The following is a 24,873-nucleotide window of genomic DNA, read 5'->3' as shown; positions in this document are numbered from 1 at the left end:
GAAAATAAAGCTTATTTCCATATACAGACTAGATGCAGCTTCTGGTTACTGAACTATTTTAGAAAGCCTAGAATGAATGTATAGGTATCTGCCAAAATATATGCTTAATGAAATAAAAGAATACAAGTATATATTAAAAAAAGCAATTTAAAAAAGTCTTCTCAAGATATCTATAGTTCACTTGGTATAAAAGAACTATCTGACTCCTAGGAAAGTTGACTGAAAACTGAAAAAATACATTAATTATATTTTCTCTGGAATTATCATTTAAAAATTAATATCTACTTCTGTTTTAAAACATGAGTCCAAGATAACGTAATTCATAACAAACCACATAAAAGTATATTCTATATCTCATACATCTTCAACATTTTGATCATAAAATGTGACTAGAAAACACTACAATTAAAGTTATGTTGAAACTAAGGTGGAAAATGTTTAACTGAACCAAATGCACTAAATATCAGCTTTCACTAAACTCCTTCCTGATATCCGACAGAAGAGCATACCATTCTGACCCAAATGTTTTCTAAAACTTCATAGAAAACAGCAAATTTCAGAAATGGGGCAGGCTAGAGAAATTTTAAAAACAGTCACCAAAATCTGAAAATGCACGACCAAATGACAAATACTTCTTATTCATTGAAACAGTGACTTAAGAAACTGGAAAATAGAATCCGAAATTCTACAAAGTAAATATTCAAATAATGTACAGCAAATAATGTAGAGTTCCTTGGTAGCATAGCCAATTATGCAAACCTACTATCCACTAGCCTAAACTGACAATGCAAACAAAGGAGCACTCAATAAAGAAGGACTATTGAATATTCTTTCCACCTAGATGATTCTTTGAAACAAATTCTTCTAGTACCATTGAAGAAATTACATATCCAGTTTTAGGAAGGTAGCTTTTAAATGATAAACCCGTTTCAGTTTTTTCTACCTATAATATGTATATATTATTTTGTACTTGGTATTTGTGCTGTTATTTTTGTTATATTTTTGTTGCTTATGTTTTATTTTTATGTTATGTTTATTGTATTTGTATTTTGCATTTGTGCTTTTATTTTTATGGCACCGCTTTAATATTATCTAATCATGTTAATACAGTAAGTCCTCATTTAACATCATTGATAGGTTCTGCAGCTTGAAGCAAAACAACACATAATGAAACCAATTTTACCCCAGGCTAACTGATAAAAAGATTTAAATTCCTATGGCATCTCATCAACGTTATAAGAAACAATTTTGAATAAAACGATGTATTTGAGGACCAGCTGTATAGACAAATTTGGGGGCTCTATTCAGCCTATCCCGGTTTCCCTGACAACCACCTACCAAAATTAGTGTAGATCCCTGAATGTGTCCAGTCACCCCAACTTCAACCTATCAGCCACTGCCACAGCTATTGTATATAATCAAAGGACACTTGACCCAGAAGAAAACCATCCAGAGCCTGACCAGGATGACTGGATCCTATCTCACAGGAAACTCTAATTCAGGCCATGAAAAGGGTCATTTGGCCATAGCTCTGGGTTTTTAAGGTGAGAAAGACACTGGTATTGAAGGTACCATTTTATGCGCAGTCAAGATGGGCCAGGTGATAAGGAGAACAGTGGCAGACAATATGAACAGAGAAAATAATGAAAGAGAGCAAACAGAGGTGAGAACAGAGCGAGAAAGAAATGACACCAGGAACTGCCTCCATTCTCAATGACTTTCCAGTTTCAGTTCCTCAGGAGGCCTGGGCTACACAGTTCTTGTCCTGATTTCCATGATATGACAATGATAAATCTGCTTCCTCTTTTATTTTTAAATACACAATTCTAAGACCTCAATACCCAGAAGAGGTGATTTACCATCGCAGTTAGGCACTCAGTCTCCGCAGTCTGACAGGCTATATTCAAAATCGGACCACTGCTTAAATTCTCTTTTGCCTCATCTTTCTCCTCTGCGCAATGAGAAAAATAAAACTGTCTACCACATATGGTTATGAAGATTAAATCAAAATGCATAGTGCATAGAAATGTTGGACAATAAAATTATATTAAATCAAAATACTTTGAGTGGTTTTTATATATCAATGTTGCTATTGCTGTTGAAATTTAAAGCCTGAATAAATGAGTTTCACCCTGACTATACTGGTAGGCTTAATACACATTTGGGGGAATACCAAACATATTTTATAAAGCTAAGATTACCCAATATTCTTGAAGTACCATTTCAGATACTCTGAAACAAAATATATAACACAGAGGTGGAGAGAAAAGTCAGTTTTTCCACTCACAATGAAAGTAGAGGTATTTCCAAAGGACACCTGTCATCAAAACGACAGTGTCCAAGGTGTCTGAGATGTGTGAGTCAGTTAAAGCAGATGGGTTCCTTAGAAAAATTGCAGGGTCTTCCTGTGTTGAAAATATTAAATTGCTTAGCATAATGTCTCAGCGGAAAGAATGAACAATGCACAACAAGAAAGATACTACTGTTATTCTTACTTTGAAAGAGGAAAAGGCTAAGGCTAAGGGAGAGTTAGCAATTTATTCCACTTCACATAACTATTTAGGAGGCCTACAACAGGAAGTAAATTCTAAATAATTCCGAAGTTTTAAGTTCTTCACCACCATCCTAACCTGGATGTTCTATAAAAATGCAATGATTCCCAAACTCTTAGAAGTGACAGCATGCTAATAAAGTATGACTTGTCCATGTTGCTCTCTTCAACCCCAAATTGTTGTTATCAAACAAGTTGCACAGTGGTTTAGAGCACAGACTCAGTCTCTAGGCCGCATATATATCCCAGATCTATTATTTATTATTGTATGACCTTGCAAGTTACTGTACTCTCCGTGCTTCAGTTTTCTACTCAGAAAAAATGGTAATAAGTCATACATCAAAGGGTTGTGAGGATTAAGTGATTTATTTCATATGAAGTGTAAAGTACAGTGCTTGGCAATGTAAACACTCAACGATGTCAGCCATTTCATATAAATCATTTATTTTTTTAAAATAATGAGTAAAATTTTTGTCTTGACTTGCACTCCGTATCATATTTTGAATGACTAAAATATTTTAAGGCACTCTCTGTTAACTTCTTTCCTAATGCATTTCTAGAGTCTTACTGAGATTAAAATTCTCTTATGTGTTTATTAACCATTTGTATTTCTTTTATGAAATGTCTATTATGTACTTAATTTACATCTGGGAATGTGTGTTGTCTTCCTCTGAGAAAACAAAAGAGAGACAGACATAAAAGGAGAACAATATCCCTCCAATCTCCTCACGTTTGATGTTATGGAGGGAAGATATACAATGCTTGGAGCTATTAAAGCCATTTCCAAACAAGAGCAAAAAGCCAACAAGATGAAAGAGAAGCTTACACATCATTGAGCCTCTGAATTAACCTTGTAACCATTTATTCCCAGACTTATGGTAATATAATTTCAAATATTAACCCCTCTATTGTTTAAGCTACTTTAATTCAGGTATTCTATTACTTGCAGCCAAAAAAAAAAAATCATCCTAAAATATACAGTAGTCCCTCCTTATCCACAGGGATATGTTCCAAGACCCCTAGTGGATGCCTGAAACTGTAGATAGTACTGAACTCCCTGTATATACTATGTTTTTTTCCTATATATACATACCTACAATAAAATTTAATTTATAAATTATGCACAGTAAGAGTAACAATAACTAATAATTGAATTATTATAACAATACACTATAATGAAATTATGTGACTGTGAAGTCTCCCTCTCTCTCTCTGTAAACTGATCTGATAACCGAGATGGCTAATAGGTGACTAATGGTTAGGTAGCTGTACAGAATGCATATGTTGGACAAAGGATGATGATTTACATCTGGACAGGATGGAGAGGGGTGGCACACAACTTAAAACTTATGAATTATTTGTGAAACTTTCCATTTAATATTTTCATACCACGGTTGCCCACAGGTAACTAAAACCATGGAAAGCGAAACTGCAGATAAGGGGGACTACTGTACAGTCCTCAAATAACAAAACTCCTAGAGTTTGCTGGTCCCCATCATCCAGGTCCAGTATCCAGAGTCTAGGTTCATTTAATGGCCACTAATAAGCAAAGATGGTTTATGACACAGAAAAAAAAAAAAAAACCAAGAGACAAATATAAATATGAGGAATTATAAATATAAGGAACCACAAGATCAAATTGGTAAAATGACTTTATGAACCAGATTATTCAACTGCATGTAATTATGTCTGTATATTCTTTTACTAAAGACAGCGCTATGAAGTCATCCAAAATTTCTTACAGCTCTGTGGGAACTCAAGGAAAGGCACACTTCCACATGAGAGGTAAAGGAGAAAGAAGCACACACATACGTGCAAATGCACAGAAATAAACACACATGCTCATGTCAGACGATTATATCAGCAAATAGTGAGACCTTCCCATGGAGAGAAAAAAAAGATATGGAAACAAAAGCCAGAGCTAAAAATTGAGCAGTTCCTTCCATATGACATTCTTTCTCCCTCAGCAATCTTAAAGAACCAAAGTGTGACTAGAGTATGTTAAGGAAACTGACAGGTTCTTTTGAGAGGTTCTAATAACTTCTACTAAGTATTCACTTGTATTTTCTTATAATTTCTGTACGGTTTCACTTTTATTATTAATTTTTTTAATCAATCTGGTTTATTTTTAAGGAAAGTGAAAGGTTAGGATCCAATTATATTTTTCCCTAAATCTTAATTATTAAAGCATTGTTTTTTTGAAATAACTTTAATATCCCCAATGATCTGCAATGCTACCTTCATATAATTTAAACGTAGTCAAATATCAATTTTTTCACATGGCTTACCTAATCGTACACATACACAGGTCTATTCCTGGGATACTCATTCTATTAATTGCACTTTCTTGTTTCACCTTAATACTAATAGAAGAAAAATGATGATTTTTGTATGTACAACTTATAATAATGACATCATATATAAATGCAATCATTTTATATATAGCTCCTGGCACAAATCTCACTGACATCACTGTACCTTCGTAAATCTGCCATGAATCCCAGTGCTAATAGTACTAAAATACCATATTACTTTAAGACTTTATTTTTTAGAAGATTTAGGCTCACAGCAAAATTTAGCAGAAAAGTAGAGTTCCCAAATACCCTCTGTCCCCACAGTACATGCTTGTTTTCATTTAAACATTCTTCATGCACTGTTAGATTTAAATATCTATGTTGAGGCGTATCCACAAATCAGTATATATATGCATACATATGCACAGAGCTAACAGAGTTTGGGGAAATATTTTTGGGTGACCAATGAAAAAAAGAGATATTCAGTGATTGTTAACTTAAAAAAATAGATTTTGTTACTTTCATGTAGAAACTATTTTCACTAGTTATTGGGACAAATTATTACACAGAGTAAAAATAAACTTTTAGATACTAATTTGAGCTCTTCTGTATCTTGTCACTCTTAACTGGATATTTAGTAATGAATTATATTTTAACAAACACATTTTAATTGGCATTAAGATGAAACACCATGAAAGCACAATGCAATCACTTACATAAATATTATCTATTATGAGCCAGACCCCGTTCTGAGTGGTGAAACATAGCAGTATAAAGCAAACATCCCGACCCTCAAAGAATATACCTCCTAGCACAAAGAACCCAAAAATTAATAAAGTAAAATTAAAAGTATATGGTTACTTGAAACAAGCAAGGTTATTTTTTAAGAAAGAAGAGGATAAAAATATATAAACATCTGCTTACATTTTTTAAAAAATTAAAGGACAGGTGAACCAAGAAATGAGGGAAAGATTACTTTTAAAGAAGAGGAAATATGACATGAGACAGGGATAGAAGCTATACTCTTTGTATTTTGTTTCACAGATAAGACTGTGCAACCACTTATTTCTATAATTATAGAACAAATTATTAATTTTTAAATGTAATCGCTAAAAGGCACAAGTTAAATTAAACAAATGAACCTAAATGTATATCTAGTTAGAAGTATAATTATACTTTTAGGAACTATCTCCTAGTGCAGGGGTCAGCAAACTGCGGCTCGCGAGCCACATGCAGCTCTTTGGTACGTTCCGTCTCAAAAGTTTGCCGACCCCTGGAAGAGCCAATCCTGTCCCTCACAACAACTTAAAAATTATTCGAGAGCCATAAATATATTTTTACATAGTCACCATTATGTGAGTAATATCCTTTAAAATTTTATAAATGAAACTATGATAGTTTTATTTTCATTTTTAGTTTTACTTCAGAGCCACGGCTCACGAACCGCAGTTTGCTGACCCTGGGCGGCTCTTCCATGTCAAAAGTTTGCCGACCCCTGTGACATGGGACATACCTTATGGGGAAAAAAGAAAAAAAGAACTGAAAGAGGAAAGGCTTAATCTGTCTTCAGTAACCATATTATTGGTGTTAGTGTCAGCACTGTTATCCTGAGGTGGCTGTGTGCATGCTGTGGGACAAACCTGCTGGCATTGTTAAGCACCAAGAGTTTCAGTGTGACTGTAGCAAGATACAGAGGTGAGACTGAGGAAGTCAAATGAAAACCCTGTAGTATTAAATTTGGAACATAAACATCAGGCTGAATTTACAGTGTATATCATCTTGCAAAAAGAAATAAAATATTTCCTAGCTCTGTCCACTGAAAAGACACGGAAACAATGACTGATCCAGAACTGCTAGCACCTTGATTGTGGTCTGTCAGATATTGTTTTCCAGTAAAAGAAATCAAAGTTCCTTAGGGACATGGTTGACGAAAGTGGAACTCTCGGGCCAGAAATATACAAGCTGAGCCTGGAACATCTGATCATAGTAGAAAGCAAGAAACCTCCCAAAGGCTGCTAAGGTTAGGCCAAAAGGATCCAGGTACAAGCTAAAATAAGCTTCCACTGGCCAAATATAGGACAATTTAAACAACAAAATAAATCATAATAGTGGCCTGAAATGCATTCAAACACACAAGTTCACACGCAGCTACACACCCACACACTCTTCCAGCTCCTTTGGAGGATCCCTGGAAACCACCTTATTAATTAGAAATCTTGTAAATAAGGGGAAAGAGCAAAGCATTTATCCTGTGTTTCCTATAGAAAAAGAAAACCAAATAATTGATATATTAAAATTTCTCTTTAAAGAAGCATTCCAACTAAAAAGAAAAAAGAACAGAATTAAAATATTGGCATTTGCAACCTCTTAATAGATTAATGGATCTCGGCAATAATCAATGATGGTGGATATGATCACAAAACATCAAAGATGATGACAAAATTTTGGGCCCACTTAAAGTGTGTTATGATGCAGCTGTTAAAATAGTAACTTTATTGTTAGAAATGAAGATAACAGAGAAAAAGAGATTTGGATCAAGCAGAAAATCAGGTGTCAATTTTGAACATTGTGAACCGAACAGTCCTATCAGATATCCAAATGGAGACGTTCACGCAGTTGAATATGGAATCTGGAGCTTAGGACTCCAATAAACAGAGAATATTTAAAAGTCTTGAAGTTAAGCGAGATCACCAAGAGGGTAAGTAGGCAAGTGGACGCAAGGACTAACTTTGGGAGCACTCCAACATTCGGAGGCCAGGGAGATGAGGAAGAAATCACCAAGGAAGCTGAAAGGAAGCAACCAATGTGTTGATAGCAGAAGGAAGATAAAGAAAGTGTAGGTTCCTGAAAGCCAAGTGAAAAAAGGGGCGTTAAAAAGGAAAGCATGTTCCATCAACTATTCCATGATGCTGGTAAGCGATAACTGACCACTGCATAGCAGCATGACCTGTCTGGCGAGCATATGAACGCTTTCAGTGGTGTAATAGAGGCAATCGCTTAAGAGAGTTCTAGAAAGGATGAGGCCTTTTGAGCTTCCTTTGCTTGGCCCACTCCAAACTCTTTGGAGTGTACTTTCTTTTCTAATAATGGCGCCCTTGAGTCATTTTCTATCGCTCGGGCCCACTTCTGCTTCTTTGAAATGTATTTTTACTTCTAATAAACTCCTTTTCGGCAACTTTAAAAAAAAAGAAAAAGAAAAAGAAAGAATGAGATGACAGAAATATTAGTAGCCAAAGCCCTTCTGAGGATCTGATAGTAAGCAAAGGATAAAGGAACTGGGCAATAACCAAAGGGAGAAGCGGCACGTCAGAGAAAGTTTTATTTTGTTGTTTTTACAAGGTGGGAAAATAAAGGCCGGTTTGAGTCAGATGGGTAAGGTCCAGTAGAAAACTGAAAATACAGCTGTTGGAGAAGAGAACTGCTAAATCACTGTCCTAGAGGGGTAAGCGGAGATGAGATCGAGTGCACAAGTGGGGGAATTCACTCTGACAAGGAGCACAAACAGTGAATCCATGATAACAGGAGAGAACACAGGGTTTATGGACACAAATGCAGGTGGACGAGTCTCCAGTGGTTATACAGCCTCTGACAATGAGAAAGGCAAATCCTTGGGCCTTTTCCCAGACCTACCGAATCTGGAACTCGGAAGGCAGGCCCAGGCACCTGTGTTCCGACAAGTCATCCAGGTGACTCTGAGGCACACTAAAGTTGCAGACCACTGGACTATGAAGATCCAATGCAAGTCTTTGAGTAGAGAAAGCAAATAACAAAATACCATGTTCTAAAATTGCTAATTAAGTAATAATGGTCAAAAGGAAGAAAGGACTAGCAACCGGAAGACCAGTTAGCAATCAAATCATAAGAATAAAGCTCAGAAACTCAGAGAGGGAAACAAGAGGGCAGACAAAAATGAGACTAGAGCATTAAGCCTGAGTCGTAAGTAAAATAGTGATATCATCAATAAAAACAGCAACGTACTTAAGAAGAGACTGGAAATAGGTTTTTAAGGAAAGCAGTGAGTGATTGATTCAGCATGAGACTTTACAGACAAGAAAACAAAGACAGACAGCAATGGGTTTTTGTTTGTTTAAATTTAGGACAGAGTTGGAGATCCTAGCAGACAAAACGTGAGAATGGAATTCAGGACAAAAGTCAGAATTGAACATACACAGAAGTGATAATTAAAGCCATGAGCCTGAATAATGCTTCCTAGTTGAAAGAAAAAAAAAGAGGGCCAAAGATAAAAATCTTATGAAATAGACTTTTGGTTTCTGGTTCTACATGGATGGAGCCTGGAAGTCACCACTCCATTCTAACAGGTAAAATGCTGAACTGACTAAAAGTAAAAAACTCTTCTTGGATCTGTTAGAGAAGGGAGGACACAAGGGCAAACCTCTGCCCAGTGCTGCGGTAGGAAAGTCTGAACTATAATTGACTCATTGCTGGAGGTTTAGTGCAAAGAAGTCTGAGAATTAAAAACTCCGAGGCTACCCAGACATGAGGAGGGTGTAGGGGTTCAGAATGAGTCACCCCAGGATGTGCCACTGTGGTCTGTGAATTATTTTGCACTAAAAGCAATGGAGACCCTGCAGGCTCAAGAGAAATTTCTTTGCCCCCCTCTTAACTACCTAGAAGAATTGGAATTAGAGATCTTGCCCATAATAACAGATCATCAGAGATAAACTCTGTTGACCTATCTATATGGCAGGGCAAACTGCTATTATTGACCACCTATCTGCCCTTCTTACCATCCTGCAATGACCCTCTGAAGCCCCAATGTGCCTTACCTCTTCTAAAGTTCAGAATATCATATCTACCTCATTTTCCCTTTCCGTCTCTCATCTTATATATGTAGGGTCTCTGACTTTCTCATGTATGTGGAGTTTCCATGCATACGTATGTAATTAAATTTGATTATTTTCTCTTGATAATCAGTTTTATGCAGATTTAATTATTAGACCAGTAAAAAGAACCTAGGAGGGTAGAGGAAAGTGTATTCCTGCCCCACAAGGGCCCCCGTGATATTCTGAGATTTACCTCCAGGAGCTTGACCAGATTCCCGCAGTAAATATTGGGGAATACGTCCCCTCCTGCTGAGCTAGAGGATATACCAACAGAAACCTCAAAAACCCCAAAGCAAAGAGAACAAAGACTGAAAGAAAGAGAACAGAACATCCAAGGGATGTGGGACAACAAAAAGTGTAACATATGTGTAATGGGAATACCAGAAGGAGAAGAAAGAGCTAAAGGAACAGAAGAAATATCTGAAACAATAATAACTGAGGATTTTTAAGGCAGTATGATATTATAATGATGAATATATGTCATTATACATTTGTGCAGACCCACAGAATGTACACCAAGAACGAACCCTAAAGTAAACTACGGACTTGGGCTGATTACGACATGTCAATGCAGGTTCATCCTTGGTGGAAAATGCACCTCCGGTGAGTGATGGCTGATAACGAGAGGCTACGCATGTGTGGGCGTACGGTGTATATATAATAGAAATCTGTTTCTCCTCAATTTTGTTGTAAACCTAAAAACTGCTCTAAAAAAATTGAGTTTTAAAAAATAAACCTTATAAAATACATACACTTGAGGGTGCAAGGAAAGCAAGAACAATGGAGAAATCGGAGGACAAGTAGCCAGAAGCAGGAAGGAGGGCCAAGCAAGCTCTTCTCAGTCCCGTCCCCCACACCACCGTGCTGCAGTCAGGCTGAAGTACTCCCTGCTGCATAAAGTAGTGCCCCACGCTCTCGCTTCCACGCGTCTTCCCTACCCTGACCTACCTTCGTCTTACAATGTCCCACCTATCATCTACACCTGTAAAAACTACATCCATTTCCAAAAGTCCATCTCAAGGACGCCTCCTTCCCAGGTTTTTCTTGATGTTCCCCAAACAGATGTGCACGCTCTCTTCTGAAACGCAAGAGCACTTTCATGATTCAGGTGGATTCCTACCACATAATTTGCCATAATATGTCTTGTATTATACATGTATGACATCATATGCCCTATTAGATGATAAGCTCATGGAGGCCTATGCTTGATTTTTCATTCTGCCCCATACTTAGTACAGTGCTGTGTGTGTGTGTGTGTATGTATATACATACACATAAAAAAATAGTAACTTTAAAACATTAGGTGTGTTTTGTCTTTAACTGAATGTCAGCAATGCCCTTAGTCAAGAGTATAGGCATATTTCCCAAGCTGTGGAGGGAACCAGGGTAAAGATGATAAAAAGAAAATGAGAACAAAACAAAAATCAACTATTGGATTTTAAAAATAGTTTTTTAAAAGTCCATAAAAATTCCTTATCTCCTCAGTTAAGATCTGAAATTTTAGGTACTTATGGCATACAAAAATATTTTTAAAGGTCAGTTGGCAAGGATGAGCAATTAAAATAAAAGGCTCTTAAATATCTTTTATAATTATTTTAAACATTTTCAGGATCAAGGTAAAAATATTCCTTCAGTTTTAAAAACGTGCTCTTTAGCAGTAGAGCTTAATAGCCCTACAGTTTCAGCCCTCCTGACCTGACCCTAATAACACTGTACAAAGGCCAAGGGGGATAGTAAAAAGCAAGCTATCAAACACTAGGTTGCGCCAGGACTAGGTCATAAGCAATATCAAGGCAGGCCAGCCTCAGAGGGCCTGGAGAGAAAGCCTAAATAAAATATAGGGAATAATAGTAACTTTTTGGGTGAGGCAAGGTGGGTTCTCCATCCAAGCTTAAGATAACACTCAAGACATAAGTCATTATGATTGAAACCAAATGAAGAGAACAGGCGGGTATGAGGGCTTAGTGAAAGAACTCCATCAATATCCAAAGGTTTCCAACTAAAACTGAGGTCATTAATAGAAACACAGCTCAAGACTGTGTACAGGGAGGTTCTTTTAGTGTTCCGGACTCAAAACTGATGACAAGTGAAGAAAGCCTCAGGGCTGTGTCTAAACATGTTCAGGAGGGTACACGGGAGTTGGGGTAGTTGGGCTTGAGTCCAGTTCTCCTCACACACACCATGTGACCCAACATCTCTAAACATCTGTCTCCTCACCTGTAAAATATGGAGGTCACCTGTCCTGTCCTCCCTCTCTCTTAAAACCATCGCTGAAGAGAGCTGTGAGGCGGCATAAATGCTTTATAAACCATGATGTTACAATGGACACAAGCTGAGGTCACCTAAAGCTAAAAACAATTTACATCCACCTCCCTGATACAGCACAGTGCCTTACCTTAAGACCACACACACACAGCTTTCTAGAGCAAAACAGTCCTCTGAAGACCACGTGCTTAGTGACCGCAGCCCTAAGTCCTGGGAGAAATTCTGGCAGGCTGGACACTGGACAAGTCCATAGGAAAACTCGGACTATTACATAAGTCTTCGGATTTGAAAATTTACTAGTCAAAATAAAAAAATTCTAAAAAATCAAAGAAAGGGTCAGTGAGTGTTATTTTAAGTTAATATAGAAAATATTGTTAAGCTATATTATTTCTAGAGACCAAAAAGACAAAAAGAAGCACTTGAATTTAAGAAACAGGAGTAAAAAAAAAAATACCTGAGTCTCTCACGTTACTAGCAAAGCTGTGCCATATAAAAAGACTATTTGATATTGTATATGTGATAAACTAACCTAAAATAGATCCAAGCTTTACTAATAGCATACACTGTGGCACAACGCTTAGATCAATTTCATAACAACTTAGTGAAGGAGTAAGATCCAGGTAAAGGTAAGTACAATGTAAAGCAGACTGTGATAAGACATACAGCGAACTAATTACATGGCCCCCTTTGCGTGAGACAGTCCTCACACCACTGCCCTGGTGTAATTATTAATAGCGCTCTTGCTTATTCTCCAAAGTATTCCAGTTTGGATGATGAATTCTACAGCCACCCCATCTAGAATGACAACAATATAGGACAGAGAGCTAATGTTACAGTAAAGGTACAATTTTTTAAAATTCATTTGCGTAATGGGAATAAATAGCATCTGTACCAGCCCGAACTCAGAGATCTTTTAGAAGATGAGACAATATGTGAAATGTGCTAAAACTCTCAGAAGACTATATTACATAAAGGCAGTGCCATGCTGCGATCCTGCACAGGCCCAGGAAAGGAGGGGGAGGCGAGGAGCGGGGCTGGCAGCACTGGCAGCTGCACGAGGAGGAGCGCAGCCGCGGCCCCGATTTGCACTCCCACTCCTCTGCCCGCTCCAGGCTGTAACAGCAGTTAACAGGGAACTCTTCTAAGGGAAATTTAAAAATAATGCAACAGGAATGGGAAACAACTGCTTTAATGTAAAATTGTATATATTTTTAAATTTTTTTTATTTTTTAATTAGATTTGACATTCAATATTATATTAGTTTCAATATATATATAATATATAATATTATATTCAATATTATATCAGCTTGGTGGTTAGACATTTACATAACTTACAAAGTGATCCCCCTGACTAATCTAGTACCTGCTTGGCACCATACATAGTTACTGCACTATTATTGATTGTATTCCCTATGCTTTACTTTACATCCCTGTGACTATTTTGTAACTGCCAATTTGTATTTCTCAATATCTTCCCTTTTTACACCCAGCCCCCCAAACTCCCTTCCATCAGGCAACCATCAGTTTGTTCTCTGTATTTATGAGTTTCTGTTTTCTTTGCTCATTTATTTTGTTTTTTAGAATCCATATACAGTGTATAAAATCATATGGTATTTGTCTTTCTGTCTGACTTACTCCACTCAGCACAATACCCTCAGGTCCATCCATGTTGTCACAAATGATAAGATTTCATTCTTTTTGTGACTGAGTAATATTACATTGTATATGCCTATATACCACATCTCCTTTATCTGTCTATCAATAGACACTAAGCTTGCTTCCACCTTAGCTATTGTAAATAATGCTGCAATGAATACAGGGATGCATGTATCTTTTTAAATTAGTGGTTCGGATTTCTTCAGATAAATACCCAGAAGGGGTCTGCGTCATATGGTAGTTCTATTTTTTAATTTTTTGAGGAAACTCTATACTGTTTTCCATTGTGATTGCACTACCAGCTGACATCTTAACTGCAGGCTTGTGAGAGACCCAGAGCCAGAAGACGAAGCTAAGCTGCACCTGGATTTCTGACCCGCAGAAACCATGATATAATAAATGTATATGGTTGTAAGCCATGACCGTTTGGGGTAAATTTGTTACACAGCAATAGATAGCTATAATACCTAAGTTAAATTTTAACTTAGAAAATTTCAGTAAAGAACAGATCTATTTATTCCTTTAGAAACAGTAATCCACATAATTCAAAACTTACTGGTCCTATTTTTAAAAGTATCTTCTACTATTTTTTTCCAACTCTACTTTCGCTTCTTTTCATAAATGACTCTCCTTGTTTCAGATACAGATACATCTGTGTTGTTAACTAAGTTTTCTGAGTTTTATAGACAAATGATGACAAAAGTATTTTTCAGGCCGCACAGCTAATGTAAGAAAAATTAAAATACATGGTACAATCAGAGTTTTCTTATAAATTGATCTTAAAATTGACTATATGAAACCAACTGATGAGAAGAAAATCTCTAAAACTATTCTGAATGGCATCAATAAAAAGGGAGAATGGATAAAAATGAAGAAAAATTAGAAAAATGGAAGGAGTATTTTTTTTTATTATTTAAAAGGAAAAAGTAAAAACAAAACAAAGTTTATACCCAATAGGAACTATAATAGTTTTCAGTCACCAAGAAGGCAACAACAATGTGAATTCTCACCGACTCCTACTGTTATGCTCAGGGCAACAAAACCATTCACGTCTCTTACACAATTTGTTGATCAAGTACTTACACTTTCCAAAATATCTTCAATATTGGCAGAACGTTCAAATGTGACTGTGGTCAACAATTCAATCTAAACAGGTCGCAGATTCAGCATATATTGATATCTATGTGATCGTGAGCCAAAAGACAATGAGCTTGAGAACAAAAGCTTTCCATCCTGTTCCTAAATCCTCCAATCCCAGTTTTCGAATAGCTCTGAAATTCGCACAGTATTCTCTTATTTGTCCAAGTACTGCGTACGGCAAATTTTAAGTGTTACCTTCTTAATGAAGCCTACCGTGGCCACCGCATTTAAAATTACAGCCACCCATCACCTACCTCCCTCATCCCCCTTTCCTGGCTTATTTAATTTTTGTTTAGTTTGTTGACCACAAGGCCCAGCTGAATGTTAGCTTGAGAGCTTAAAGATTTATGTTAAATATCGTCTGTTTGTTCCTGACATACTCTAAGATCTATCCGAGTATCTGGCATATAATAGACCTTCAACTATTAATCCCATATAAAATGAATGAATAAATCAGAAAATGAATTTCTCACAAGAAAAAAAAGAAGGCATAAAAGAGCAAAAAAATTAAGTTTCAAACCAGCTTTTTGAAATGCTAAATATTTTTCTGAATTTATAAAAACAACATCTCAAACCAAAAATTACAATTAATAAAGTATTTTAAAATGTTTTACTAAGGAATCCTATTAAAATTGTGAAGTTTCCTAATGATGGCTGCTAGAGGCTCACAACAGTATTACTACTTACTTCTTTAAAAAAGACAACTTTAACAAGAAATACAAATCAAGATATAGCTACACTGAATTGAAGGCACCAAACTACTATAAGAACCGCAGAATTAAAAACTCATTCCTTAAAGCCTACAACACTCCATAGTTTCTAGATCAGTGCTGTCCAACAGACAGAAACTATGATCTACGTATGTGATTTTAAGTTTTCTAGAAATCATCTTAAAAAGTAAAACGAGGGGTGGCCGGTTAGCTCAGATGGTTAGAGCATGGGCTCTTAACACCAAGGTTGCCGGTTCAATTCCCCCATGGGCCAGTGAGCTGCGCCCTCCACAACTAGATTGAAAACAATGACTTGACTTGGAGCTGATGGGTCCTGGAAAAAACTCACTGTTCCCAATAAAGTTATTTTTTTAAAAAAAGAATAAGTAAAACAAAACAAGTAAAATTAATTTTACATATTTCATGTAACCCAGTAAGTCCATAATAAACTCATTTCCTACATGTAATCAATGCTAAAATTCCTTTAGAATACAAAAAACAAGTACCTAAATGTAAACAAATTAAAAATCTGAATTAAACAATTAAAAGATTTTTTTCCCCAGAAAGTTTGGGCCAAAAACGTGGGTGCACATTATACACAGAAGCGCGTTATACACAGCAAAATATGGTAGATATTTTACATTATTTTTCTCATATAAATCTTCAAAATTTGAAGCGCACTTTACACTCATAACGCACCTCAGTTTTAATTGGTCAATAGCTAAATGGGGCTAGTAGCTACCATACTGGACAGTGGATTTCTAGATTCTTTTAGGTACTAATAAAATATTAAGGTAACTACATCTGGTTTTAAATATTATTATTAGAATACAGAGAAAAAGATACGTTTTTAAATAAAGTTCACCTATCATACTGATAGAATTCTAAGTTCTTTTAATATACTTTTTAACATAAAGTTTTTAGTTCTAACTTTTATTACAAATGTTTAGAATTCCACTGAAATTTAAAAGACTCGATAAGAATTCCATTGAAGTATAAATTATACAGCCATGCATGCTTACTTTGTTTGGCAAGTGATGAGGATAAGAGTTCACACATTTGAGCATTTAGTATCTGATGGTGAGGTAAAAAGATTAAAATAACTTGTAATTCTAGGGACTCTTATGTAATCAAATACATTAAATAGGCTGTCAAATATCTGCATATAAGCTTACTATTACCTCTCTATATTATACACAATTTTAACATCTTTCCTTAGAAGGTATTTTTAATGATTAAGAAAATGTGAATTTTTGCTATTTCTTTCAGATTTAAATATTTATGTAATTGTGATATAATAAGAAATATATTTGGTCTTTGTCCCTGGTCCCTAGCACAGAGCTCTTAAAACTCTTGAAATTTCCTGAGTGATAGGAGTGTCTTTTGCCCCTTCAATCACACCTGAGCTCATGCTAATAAGATGACTTAGGGTTGGTCGCCTAAGAGCCTCAGGAAGAGACTGGTCACCACAAAGAGGTTGGAACATTCAGTCCCACCCACCTGACCTCTGGGGAAACTGAGCTTCATTTAAAAAAAACAAAAAAAAAAAACCTCTTGAACTTTGAGATTCAGAGCACTTCCAGGTTGGGAACACACTGAGGTGGTGGGAGGTGCTAGGAGGGAGGGAGGCAAACCCAGAGAGGGCGTGGGGGTGCCACGCCCACCCTCCTTCCATGCCTTGTCCTGTTCATCTCTCCCATTGGCTGTTCCGGAGTAGTATCCTTCGTAAGAAACCAGTAAACCATAAGCAAAGGGTTTTACTGAGTTCTGTGAGCCATTCCATTAAATTATCAAGCCTGACAAGGGGGCTGTGGGAAATGTGGTTGAGGTCAGGTCAGTCACAACCATGGCCTGAAACCTATGACTGGCAGGCAAAGTGGGGGGCAGTCTTGTGGGACTAAGTCCTTTAACCTGTGGGATGTGACATCACTCCAGGTAGACAGTGTCAGAGTTTAATTCAATTGTTGGACACCCAGTTGGTGTAGGAGAAATGAAGAATTGACTGGTGTCGAAAAACACCCCAGAATAGTAATATTTATAACTTCATATGTCAGAGATAAAAGTAGTTTTATTACGAAGATTTTTAAAATAAAGAATCTAGCCTAATTCTAGGCACAAAATTAACCAATCTCAGTAAGTTAATTTTTAACTTCTGAAATGTGACTATCTAAAACTACTCCAGCTTTAAAAGTGAAACTGTACACCAATCTTTTCAAGCATTTTATAATACTAAGGTTCTTAAACTTAACCGTATATGGTCTCCCAGTCCCATCTCTCCCTCCCTACAAAACGACCCCTCAGCATCAGTATGTCTCTTAACCTAAAACAATGCCAGCTAAGCAACGATTAGGTCCTCAATACCAAAATCAAAGGAAAAAGGAGCACCATCAGTGTAACAACTTAAAATTATGTCCTTTCAACACAGTACCACAAAGTTTAACGTTAAAAATTAACTCCAATTTAATTGCTGAACGTAATTATAAAACTGCACAGCCGGTCATACACTAAACACTATACAGTTCAGAGCTGGCATGGAATTTGATAAAAGCTAATATATTATACTGTAAATGACTAAGAAAATGTACAACAGTAATTTTAGGAAAGCTATTTAGCCTAGAAAATAATTTCCTCTATAAATAAAGTATCAAATATGCCAGCATAAATTCTATTTATTCTATAACTTATATGAATAGCAATAATTTATGGAGCAAATAGAATTTATGTTAGTATATTTGACATTCAAATTCTTAAGCAATTATATTGGCAACTAAATAGACCACTTAGAACAACTCATCGCTAATAACTCCAAGTATTATTACTAAAAGTAATCTTATAGTTTCATTGTGTGTGTGTGTTTGTAAACAGAGACAGAATGGTGATGACGTTGAATGAATTACTCAGTATAATAAAATGACTCACGATAAATGACAACTACTTTCTGGTTTCCAGTAATAGCAAAACTCAATAATCCATCAATTTCATTTCACTCATTCTGCCTATGACAAACAGAATATATTTACATACTTCAAATCCTTTTGTAAATTAGACACACAGTATAAGTTAGGATTATCCTATCGACTGTGGTTCCACAAATGTATGAAATAAATTGAAGTATTTAGAACTAAAAGCCATGATTTTGATATTAATAGCACTGCACTCTAGCTAAAACGATTTAACCACAATGTCAAAAGAAGCAGAAGTCAGTTAATGCAGAGACAGTAAATGTAAGATGGATCTAATAATTAGTAATAAAAAAATCACTGTTAAGTTTCTTAGCTAGAGAAAAACACTCTCAAAGTGAGATTCATGATGGACTAGAGAAGAAAATCTTAGAGGTGATGATCTAGGCACAAGATACCTACATGAAAATACAGCAAGCAAATAATGAGAATAGATAAGTGAGAAAGGAAGAAAACGAAATGGATTTTAAGAGCACAAGATTTTATTTACAGCAGGGGGCTGGCAAACTAAGCCTACTGGCTTGTTTTTGCACGTCGGGTTTTACTGGAATGCAGCCCTGCCCGTCAGTTCATGCGCTTACTGTCACGGCTGCTTGGCAGTACAATGGGGGAGCTGAGCAGTTCCGACAAACACCATGAGGCCCACAAAATCCAAAATATTTAGTAGCTTGCCTGTACTAGTTTCCTAGGGCTGCTGCAGCAAAGTGCCACAAACTGGATGACTTAAAACAACAGAAATGTATTTTCTCACAGTTCTAGAGGATGGATGTCTGAAATCAAGGTGTCAGCAAGGCCGTGCACTGTTGAAGGCCCCAGGGAAGAATCTGCCCATGGCTTTCGTTACCGGCGAACCTGGTTATTCCTAGACTTGGGGCTGTATTACTCCAATCTCTTCCTCCACAGTCACAGAGTCATCTCCCCTGTGTCTGTGTCTCCACATGGCATTCTCGTCTCTTATAAGGACACCAATCACTTTGGAGTAAGGGCCCAAGCTATTCCAGTATATCCTCATTGTAACTAATTACATCTGAAATGACCCTATTTCCAAGAGAGGTCACATTCTGAGATAATGGGGGTTAGGACTTCACAATATGTTTTTTGGAGGGTACACATTTCAAGCTGCAACTTGGCCCTTTACAGAAAATGTCTGCCAATTCCTGATTTAGAAGAAAAAGAATTGAGAAGTAGGTCCGGAAGTATCATTCAACAGTGAGGGGTTTCAAAGAGGAGAGCTGGGATTTTGTTTTAGACAAACTGAGTTGAAACCAAAAGAGCCCTCAAAAGATGCCAGGCAGAAAACAATACACTTAAGTCAGGGATCCGGACTGGCTTAGAGCTGGAGGAATCAGCAGTAACCTAAAAATGAATGACCATTCTCAGGGTAAATGCTTTATACAGCAGGTAAAGAACCCATCCTTAGAGAACATTACTGTTTGATAACAATATGATTAAATAACAATATGATTAGAGGATGTCACTGTTCTGTAACAGTAGATAATAATGCAGAAAATAACGTAACCCAGTATCATATAAACTAAAAGAGAAGCATCTCAACAGTGACATTTACAACAAAGAGGTTGAAGAGGCCTGAAAAATGACCAAGGGATTTGGTTAGAATGAGGCCATAGCCGAATAAAGAAACAACTTCTACAGAGGCACTCAGAGAAACAGCAGATCGGGGGAAGGTGAGAATGCTTAAGAAATAAAGCCTTATGTATTTACAGTAAGTACAGTCGATTATTACATTAGGTGACCCTCAATAAACCGCATCTCCTGGAATTCATGCTCTTGTGTAATCCTCTCCCACATGGACTCCGAGCTTAGCCAAAACTCGCCTTAGCCAACTGGATATCAACAGGCATTGGCGAGCAGAGCGTGATAAGCACTTTCACATGGGAACTTGTTTTCTGGGAATACTGTCATCTGGGCGCCAGCTGCCATGCTGTAAGGGAGCTTGAGTTAGACTCCCAAATGACAGGAGGCCCCATGGAGAGAGGTTCTCCAGGATCAGAGGTCATCTTAGGTACTGCAGCCCCGGCAGAGTGCCCAACTGAATGGAGCTGCCACACGACCTTGGTCCATACCCAGGGGAACAGAAAAGGTGCCCAGCTGAGCCCTGTCAACTCAGAGAATCAGAAGAAATAATACACATTGTCATTTTAAGCCATTCGAGTGTGGTGGTTTGTAAGGTAGCAATAAGTAACTGACAGAGTGAGAAGAGCATATATGTTTGAGAAACCCAAGAACATGAGACTAAGGATTCATATAAAACTGGGAAGACTTGGTAAGCACATGGAAGGAAAAAGAAAAAGAAAAAACACATAAATACAAAGGGTAAAATTAAAAAGTAAAGAGAAACACTAAAGACGTTGAAGAAGTTGAGTCATATGAGGAATAATGGGAAAATTTAAGACTAAAACTCCAGTCACTGTGTTTTATGAGAATACCAGGGAAAAAGGTTTTCCACCTACTTCATCACTTTCATCCACTTCAATTCCACCATCTTTGTCATCATCCATTTGTTTATGTATTGTTTGAAGAGCTTCCAGACTAAATCTATCTTCTTCCGTGAAGCATGGTGGACTCAGTGACATACAGGGATCTGAAATAGAACAAAGGGCAATTACCAACTCCCCATACCAAAACACAGGCTACAGTTAGAGTATAATTTTATAAAAACCCAATGAATTAAATTTAAGACTTAAGTCAAACGAAGAGGCTTTTAAAAGTCTAGTAGAGTATTCTTTACATCAAAAGTATAATATATGAACACAACTAAAAATAAATAATTCAATTTAATTGATATTAGGCAACTACACCCAGGAGTTACAGTAGTATTCACTTCAGGTTCTCCGCATTCTTCCACATTTTTAACCATTTTCTTCTTATGCAACCCATTATATTTACCAATTATTCCCCCCCACACACACACACACAAAATGAATTCTTCTTTTAAAAAAGAGGAAACAACTAAAAATCACAGAACACAGGGTGCTATTTTTTGTGTAATCCAATGTAATTAAAATGTAAGCCCTGGGGAAATATCAGAAATAATACAAGAAAATAAAATGTATTCACATAATCCTGAAAAAAATTTTTTTTTCATTTTTCTATTTAAGAGAATCCAAGAGTCAAATTGACTCTTGGAATCCAAAAGTCAACAGTATGACTTTCTAAAATATGTAACTTCTTAGATTCAACAAGGAAAAGCCAGCGCTGGCCGCCAAGTGGCTCAGCTGGTTAAGAGCTCGCTCAGGACGCCAGCTCTGAGCAGCAGGGCTGCGGTTCGGATCCCATATTGAGGGCCAGTGACGCTCGCCCTCTACAGCTAAGATGGTGAACAACAGCTCAACCTGGAGCTGGGCTGCCGTGAGTCGCCGCTGACGGCATAGGCTGCAGTGGACTGCTGTGAGCTATGTGAGTGGCTGGTAGCCAGTGTGAGCTGCCGGGAGCCGCTGTGAACGGCCAACCAATGACCGGCGACTGACTGCCTCACCTGGGAAGAGCACAATGATCATACCAACATGGGCCAGTGAAGCGATGTCCTCCACAACTAGACTGAAGAAAAACAGCAATTTGTCTACCTGTCTGTTCCCCTTCCCCGATTCCCCAATGCTGTTCCCCTCCCCCCAAAGCCCCAATAAAATCTTTAAAAAAAAAAAAGGAAAAGCCAAAAGACAAAGAATGACTGAATTTTTAAAAATTGTGTTCCTCATGTTTTCCTTAATACACATTTATTGGTTAAATCTTCCTATGGAAAATGTGTGAATCCTTACATTCAGCTTGTCAAAAATGAACACTTGAGAGAATATAAGGGCCGGCCCAGTGTCACAGTTGGTTAAGAGCGTGAGCTCTGAGCAACAGGGTTGCAGGTTCGATTTCCGCATGGGCCAGTGAGCTGCACCTGAGCTGAGATGCTGCTGAGCTGCCAACAGGTGTCAGGATGGCTCAGCTGGTGACAACACGTGCTCCTAACAAGGTTGCCAGTTCGACTCCCGCATGGGATGGTGGGCTATGCCCACCCGCAACTAAGACTGAACACAGCACCTTGAGCTGAGCTGCCCTAAGCTGCCGACAGGTGGCCGATGGTTCAGTGGTTAGAGCGTGAGCTCTTAGCAACAAGGTTTCCGGTTCGAATCCCACATGGGATGGTGGGCTATGCCCACCTGCAACTAAGACTGAACAAGGCACCTTGAGCTGAGCGGCCGCGAGCTGCCGACGGGAGGCCAGATGGCGACTGGACTTGGAGCTGAGTTAGCTGCACCCTCCACAACTAAGATTGAAGGAAAACAACTTGGTTGTTCCCCTTCCCCAATCTCCAATAAAATCTTAAAAAAAAAAAAAGAGAGAGAGAGAAAGAGAGAGAGAACATGAGGTTTTTCATGGCTTTAAATCAGATTCATTAAAAATTACCTCCTGCAGACTCAACCAGTAAACAGCCTTTATCCCAAAATGGAAAAAGAGGCGAAGGGATTAAGAAAAACAAATTGGTAGCTACAAAAGTGTTACGGGAATGTCAAGTACAGCATAGAGAACATAGTCAGTAATACTGCAATAGCTATGTACAGTGCCAGGTGGGTAACAGACTAATGGGAGGGGAGGGGTCGCTATATAAATGGTTAGACATTTATATAATTTATAAATGATTTATAAATTATATAAATGTCTAACCATTATGATGTATACCTAAAACTAATATAAATAATATTGAATGTCAACTCTAACTGAAAAAAATAAATAATTTTAAAGAAAGAATACTCAATAAAACATGTGAAAGTTAGGAAAATAGAAGTACTGCCAAAACCTCTTGCACCCAATCTGGCTATCTGGTAGATTGACAAATTTCAGCAACTTGCTTTTATTCTACCAGGTCACTAAAATAATATTCTTTTAAACTGTCATCAGAGTCATATTTAAGCCTAGAAATAGGACAGCCTGAAATTTTAAAGAAGGTATTAGCGTAACAGAGGGGGTTAGCCAGTTTGGTTATCTGTTCAATAACAGTTAAAAATCTAGTTTATCGTTTTGGCCCTGTTATGAATTAACTGTCTTACGGGTCAAATCACTTGTGCCTGTATTTTAGTTACGTCACTTCTAAAATGATGTAAGTAGACTAGATGCTTACTAAATAGACAAGACGCTTACTAAGTTCTACTTCAGCTATAATAGCCTAAGAATATCTAATTCTGTGCTTAGGGGGAAAAAAATTGCAAAAAAAGAAACTAGTACTGGAGACCAACTAATAATTTTATTTTCTAAAAAATAACATTAACCAATACCACCAGTTATAGCCTATTTTAGTTATTTAACATTTTTAATAGTTTTAATTCCAAATCTAATTTTAATTTCTTTAGTCTTGGAAAGGAAATAAACAGAAAAGGAAACTATAAAAATGGAAAAATAAGTTATGTGACATATGTTTACATATGCATGTAAATATTTAAAACTCTGATTAAGGTTTGCTAAAATGTAAGAACCTATAGACAAATGGTCAATTATGATCTCTAATTCACAAAACAACAAGAATCCTGATATGGCTAAGAGTTCAAATTAATTTGTAATTATTTTAAATGGATGCAAAGTAAAAGATAAACTCTCAGGTATCATAACAACATGTGGTATGAAGATCTGTATACATCGTGTTATTACCTCCAGCAGACCTATTTTTACCCATATTTTGCTAATAAAAATAAAGTGAAAGTGTTATTGCAACAATTATATGATGAAAGGGTCACACCACTCACTCTGGTTCAATAGGCTTTGTGTCAAACTCTAAGAGAAGTCAACAGTGATGGCTGCACAAACCTTATAAAATTTTAAGAGAAAATTAGGAGGAACATATGACCTGAAAAAATTCATATAAAAGTAAAATTGGTAATTTTTTACTTAAATAAACTTATTTAATAAACACAACTTATTTAATAAACTTATTTAATAAAACAGTCTCTTTCAAGGTCTGCTTCAGGATGTAACTTCATGAAGTATTTCATAAGTACCATCTCCTACTGATTACTTCCTTCTCTGAACACCATTCCATCTGTTCAATAAATATCTGCTGAGTACGTACCATTTGTCAGACACTGGAAATACCATAGTGAACAAGAGAGACAGAAATTCCTCATAAAACTTACATCCTAGTGGGACAGATAAGAATTAACAAGATAAACAAGTAAAAAGTATAACATGCTAGGAGTGGTAAATATTAAGGGGAAAAACAGAGTAAAGAGCAGATATAAAATGACAAGGGATTTGAAATTTTCAATTATATCTTTATTCTCAAACCACTCTACCTCAAGTCCTCATTTAATGTTGTACTTTTTTAGTCTCTAATTACTTTATGAATCACTTCGTCCACACAATTAAGCTTATAAACAGGGCCGGGACCATCTTCTCCTTTTCTCACATGTTGACACAGCTGGACACATCTGCGGCCTCTGAAAAATTAACTATC

General features: G+C 36.8%; 1 protein-coding gene across 1 annotated transcript in view; it reads right to left on the bottom strand.

The window, feature by feature from the left end:
* The window catches only part of STIM2 (stromal interaction molecule 2), a 162,391-nt gene that overhangs the window by 74,838 nt on the left and 62,680 nt on the right, over positions 1-24,873 (bottom strand). The window contains exon 2 of the mRNA XM_019642390.1: positions 20,894-21,024. Within this exon, the coding sequence (XP_019497935.1) occupies positions 20,894-21,024 (131 nt within the window). The remainder of the gene's footprint in view (positions 1-20,893; positions 21,025-24,873) is intronic.

This window comes from Hipposideros armiger, unplaced genomic scaffold (assembly GCF_001890085.2).
Source record: "Hipposideros armiger isolate ML-2016 unplaced genomic scaffold, ASM189008v1 scaffold_68, whole genome shotgun sequence".
NCBI classification, from domain to species: Eukaryota; Metazoa; Chordata; class Mammalia; order Chiroptera; family Hipposideridae; genus Hipposideros; species Hipposideros armiger.
The sequence above is the reverse complement of the archived record's forward strand: the minus strand, read 5'-3'. Positions and strand labels throughout refer to the sequence as shown.